This window comes from Salvia splendens, chromosome 13 (assembly GCF_004379255.2).
Source record: "Salvia splendens isolate huo1 chromosome 13, SspV2, whole genome shotgun sequence".
NCBI lineage: Eukaryota > Viridiplantae > Streptophyta > Magnoliopsida > Lamiales > Lamiaceae > Salvia > Salvia splendens.
Window position 1 is genome coordinate 8,086,563 of NC_056044.1, and position 5,861 is coordinate 8,092,423.

General features: G+C 31.4%; 1 protein-coding gene across 9 annotated transcripts; it reads right to left on the reverse strand.

The window, feature by feature from the left end:
• Positions 1-626: 626 nt before the first annotated feature.
• Positions 627-5,642, reverse strand: LOC121760306 (beta-carotene isomerase D27, chloroplastic-like). Of its 9 annotated transcripts, none has more exons than XM_042155968.1 (9): positions 5,427-5,641; positions 5,278-5,349; positions 3,942-4,151; positions 3,737-3,876; positions 2,690-2,782; positions 2,469-2,530; positions 2,271-2,377; positions 884-976; positions 627-795 (listed from the first exon to the last, which is right to left on the reverse strand). In XM_042155968.1, the coding sequence occupies exons 3-9, from the start codon at positions 4,144-4,146 to the stop codon at positions 758-760; spliced, it is 738 nt and encodes a 245-aa protein (XP_042011902.1). In that variant the 5' UTR covers positions 4,147-4,151; positions 5,278-5,349; positions 5,427-5,641; the 3' UTR covers positions 627-757. The 9 variants fall into 9 exon arrangements, with proteins under 9 accessions (XP_042011902.1, XP_042011905.1, XP_042011911.1 ...); XM_042155971.1 differs by having other exon boundaries at positions 3,942-4,161; XM_042155977.1 differs by having other exon boundaries at positions 3,942-4,063; positions 5,427-5,640.
• Positions 5,643-5,861: the final 219 nt, after the last annotated feature.

The window sequence follows — 5,861 nt, forward strand, 5'->3', positions numbered from 1 at the left end:
CTTCATTGATTGTACATTTTAATATATGCTCCATCCATTTACCAATAATTATCCTCAGCTAACTTTCCATTTCCCCCCAATTTACATGTAAAATTAAATTCGAACTCAATTAGAATTTCATCCATTCACTTATAAATATCTCATTTACTTTTTTTTTCTACTTTTAGTAATGAGCCCCATATTCCACTAACTTTATTTCACTCACATTTCACTATAAAACTAATGCTATAAAAATAAGACCCACCTTCCACTAACCTTGTCCGCTCGTTTTCTACTACATTTCTTAAAACCCGTGCCCGGTCAAATTGGCCTTATATTAGTTTTATCAAGTTCAGCACGGGTTTTAGGAAATACTCTCTCCACCCCACTCAAGATGTTCACCTTTCATTTTTAGTTTGTCCCAAGATGTTCACTTTCTATATTTGAAAATAAATATCTCTCTCTTCTTTCCTTATTAAAACATTCAACTACTATTTTTTTCTTTACTTACTCCACTTAATAACTCCTAAAATCTCGTGTCACTCAAGAATGGACATCTTAAGTGGGACGGATGGAGTATTAAACAAAGGTGGCGAAAAGAAGAAAATGGAAAGTGGTTCGAATAAACATGATCAGAACAACAAAGGTAGAAGAGTAATTTCAAATATCGATACGCAAAAAAAAAGGTTTACAGAGTTATAAGGATCAAAAGGTGAGAGAAAAGAGTGATAAACATTGTTTTAGGTTTGAAGTTTATATGAAACAGCCACGTTCCCCATTAGCTTCCGCAGTTGTGGTTTCTTTTAATGGCCTTGCCTGCACAAATATGTGTATATTAGGAATACGTATTTAATCAACCAAAATGAAAAATTTAGCTAAAAGATTATATAAAGAGTGTAATCACATTGCTTGTAGCATGGCTGAGTGAACGCTGGATCCAAGGATTGTGGAGGAGGCTCCACACCAAATTTCATTTCACAGCTCATATCTTCAAAGTCTGACATTTCAAATAATTTAGCATTTCACAATTAATCAAGTTAATATTTTGTGGCAATAATTCATGTTTATTTACTCCCTCTAGTAGCGTCGTATTTCTTTTTTTTATTGTCCCACTACAATCAAATAATTTTCTACTTTTTTTTTTGTTTTCTTACTTATTTATTACTCAATTCGTTCCACTTTTCTTTGTTTTCTTTTTTATTTATTACTTCATCCGTTCCGCGGTAGTGAAGGCGAATCTTTTTGGTACGCGATTTTAGAAAATGTGTTAAGTGAGTTAAGTAAAGGAAGAATAAAGTAGGAAATGAAAAAGGTAGAAAGATGAAAAGAGAGTAAAGTAAGTGAGAAGAAATGTGTTAACTTTTACTAAAAAGGGAAATGAGTCCACTACTATCAAAGTACAAAAATGACAAAATGACTACACTACAATGGAACGGAGAGAGTAGTTATCACTTGTTTAATTTATTTTCTCTTTTGCATAACTGATTTAACAACATTAACTTAAAATTTTATATCCAAAAAAATAACATAATTTACTTAAATCTCTGGACTCTAATGAATTTATGTATGACGTATTGATGTATGCATAGTTTTCAGGCATACAATATACTATCGGTTTTGACCATAAACACGCACTCACTTCCCATTTAAGCTACTATAATCTGGAAAATGTACTACTAGTATTTATTTAATGTATATGCAAGTCACATGTTTCTACTAATTTCATTACCAAGTGAAGCATTCAAAGAGTGTACACACACACACATATTAATGAGTGTCATTTGTGCGTGTCGTCAGTATATATGCATGTAAAATGGGGACCTCCATTTAGTTTCATCATCTTAAATATTCCAAGTTACCAAGTTGTAGTGCAACTACTGTTTCTAAATATTTTCGACAATTATATATGCATCATTATCAAATATCGTATCTCCATTAATACTATTATAGCAATATATAAAGTCCCATCCTATATATGGGATTGTTTCAAAACTTTTATAACTGTTCATTTATCTCTATATTCTGTGAAAATTGTTAAGACTATTTTGTTTCATTTGTCAGACACCATCACTCAAGATTATGTTATGAATATTTTTTTTTCATTTATCAACGCTCCCTCTCAAACCTTTAAAGGTAAACCTTAATGGCTTGCTTTTTTCTTTAATAGAGTTAAACAAATCTAGACTGGCTCAAATTTAAAATCTAAATATGCTATTCGGTCAATCATTTTTTTTTTTGTTTCAAATGAAATAAAATGGTAATTAAAAGTGGGTAGAGTGAGAATTGCTTACTGGGGACCATAGTGATGGGCATTCCAAGGGAGTCCTTAATGAACAATTGAGAAGGCATCTTGCAAAGATTAGTGCACATTCCTACACAATTTGTCTCCTCAAGAAACCTCCATTTTTAAATTAATAATATTAGATTCAAGTTCTTGTAATAATCGAGACATAAAATTATAGTATATCAATATTTGTGTGCCAAATTACCTGCATTTTGGCACGTACACAACATTATTCTCTTTTCTACCTTCAAACTCTGATTCTTTCACCTATAAACAAATTCACCCATAAAATATCTAAAACGAATTATGTAAGATGCATTACAGTAAATACAAATACAAATACATACAATCAACAAAAAGTTCTTTTATTTTATATCTTATATGGATAAAATATAAATTAACAGAAAACTCAAATTGAAAATATACCTGGCAAGGACCAATTAGCCATGCGAAAAAAATAGTTGTGAAGACGGCAAAGAGCTCTCTTGAAAATTTGGACGGTGGCGCCGTTTTTTTTATCTGCTAACAAGTAGATCTTTAATTTTAAATACATGAAAATGGAGTTTGAAGTTGATTCAATATTATAAATTCGAGAATTGGAATGAAAATTTTATATTCTTGGAAAAGATGCATCTACTATTCAAAATTATTTTAAGAGAACGGGCTGATTGTTTTTCGTTATCTCCGAGGGACATTTACACATAATAATCAAAAGATGTACATCAAAATGTACATTGAGTTACAATATATTTCCTGTAAAGTATTTATTACTATTATTCAATTAACTATTTCTTATGTACAACGCTAATTAATGGGTATTGAAAATGAAAAGGGTAAATTCCCTAAAAAAACATCAAATTTAGTGAAATTCTAGTCAATCGTGCCATTTTAAAAATATATACTTTGACAATTTCCTCATGTTTTCATAATCTCGTATTTGGGAAAAATTATATATGATGCGACAAATAAAAATTACTATGTGGACAAAAAGTCTGGCCACTTAAATGAGTAACTTACTATGCTTAGTCAGAGTCACATCTTTAATTTTTGTATTACATCAAGAAATCCAGACATGTAGCATCTCGAAAATTTCAGTTATGAGACAATTAAGAAAAATATTAAAGTTATTATATAATTGGTCATTCCTTAACCTAACAATGAAATAGAAAATAAATTATAATACTATTAAAATAGAATATACTGATCAAATATATATCGATATGCATGCACACAAATTAAAGTGGTAATTAAATAAATAAAGAAAATAGAGTGGAAAAATTCTTGTTTACCATAAGACGTCAAATCCATCAAATATTTTTTACCGTGGAAAAATTGCAATAATTGAGATTTGAATTTCAACACAAATCCACAATTTATTTGTTTAAGCAATTTAAAAAATATAATAGTAGTATATGCAATGGTGATGAGAAGATTATGCAAAGCTGAATATTATAGTTAAAATTATATACATACCAAAAGAAGAAGCGGAGCAGGGAGTGCCGCTTTAAGCGTATCAATAACAACTCCTTTCTGTTGGATTGAATTGAATCTTCGCGACGCCATTGTTGCTGCTTCCACCAGTCCTTCGTAACCTTCCTTGCCGCTTCTCATCCCTTCGCATTACATATTTAATTACATATTTACCGATTTCAATTTTCAATTTTGAAAAAATAAAAACCTGATGCGGATTGTAAGCTTTGTGAGAGATAATTAATGGCGAGACGATCGAAGCAATTATCGTTGTAGGAGGTTTTGGTTGATGCATCCAAATTGTGAGGGTGTTTGGCTACTGATCGAGGCCTGTGCATGTCGATAATCCGCCGCTTCAATTGCAAATTAATAATATTATACGGCTGCGCCACCCCCAACGGCGTTGCTTCCATGAGAACTACGACAAACTTCATATAATCAAACTAAACAACATCAACAAAATGGGCATCAACAAAATGGGCAGAGAACTAAACATTCATCTTTTATGCCATTTTTAAAAAGAAAGTAACCATTTTTAATTGAACGAAATTGACTATTTATGCCATCATAAGTTCTATTTAGTCTCATTTATTTTAAAACTAGCCACTTTAATATATTTTAGCCTAAGGAATAAGTCAAACCAAAATATACTCCCTCACTGTACACGTCTATACACCTAATCCAAGTGGATGGAGAATTCACCTAGGACTTTTACAAACAGATGGTGTGCATCTATTCCATCACAAGATATATACTCCCTCACAGAACACGTACATACTCCATTCACAAAACATGTATATGCATTAGCATCATCCCAACTCCTCACTGATTTTAACAACACAAGAGTAAATCTAAAACATAATTTTTAAAAAAAATACACGTACTGCCCTTCCATCACATAATGAACAATATCAGAAAGAGAAAGAAAAGAAAGAATTCAATACAAAAAAATACTCCCAATCACACGTCTCTACCCTCTAGCTCTAGGAATCAATTGTTCTCTCTCCTATTTATTAAATTACTCCAACCACCTACACGTCTCTCTCTCAAATTTTATCATAATACAGCAACTTCCTCACTCTCTAAAATCCACCAAAATATTGGAAACAGAGTTCCCATCTTCTTCCTCTCCCTTTCTCTCTGTCATCTTCTACAATTCACCAAGACAGAAACGATCCCAACTCTCCTATCTTCTTCTTCACTCCCTCGCAACAACAAGGAACCACAATCGGATATCTCTTCGGTCAATGTCGCAGCGCCGCTACTCCCAACGGTAAGTCCCTCTCCCCTTTTTCCCAAATCTAAATCTTTTATTATTTCTAATTGTTTGATTTCAATTATTAATGGGCCGACAAAATTTTCAGAACTAAGATTGGAAGAGAAAACAAGAGAACAAGCTATAATGATATTAAAGTTTGCAACTTTATCATTCAAAATTTCCAGAAACTCAACAAGAGTCTAAGTTTGATTTCGTGAACTACTATGATTGTATGAAACTATGTCATGGAATTGAATGCAGAGACTATCAGGAATTGTGTATATACCTTCCGGAATAGGCAAAACTAGCAGAAGAGAAGGTATTGAAAAATTGCAACTCTCTTGGTTTCTCCTTCAAACTGTGATGTCGAGAATTTGCGTTATGAAATCAAAAGTATTTGAGATTTTCGTATTCAATGGGAGGAGAAGAAATTACCATCAATAAAACCAAGAGCAGTAGAAAAGAGGTGATAGGTATAATTAAGCGTGCAGTGATACATTGGCTGGTTAGCATCGTCATTCTCAACAAGTTTATTATTTACATTTTATAAATAAAATAATGTGATTAAATTGAAATACGGCATCCAACTTCCGTGTCTTTCCAAAGATGCTCTTTTCATCTTCTAGTAAAATCCACTTGCCATATTAATTTAGTATTTTTAACTGTTCAGGGGTTTATCATCTATGCAATGTTTTAGTCTATAATTAATACTACTATTATATACTTAAAAGAAAATATAAAATTACATATGAATTAGTGTAGATATAAAAAAATATGTTTAGAGAAAATATATTGTAGTGTTAGATAAATACTCTATCCGCTCTATTTTATTTTAAGTGATAAATTCTTTTAGGCACAAGATTTAAGAAA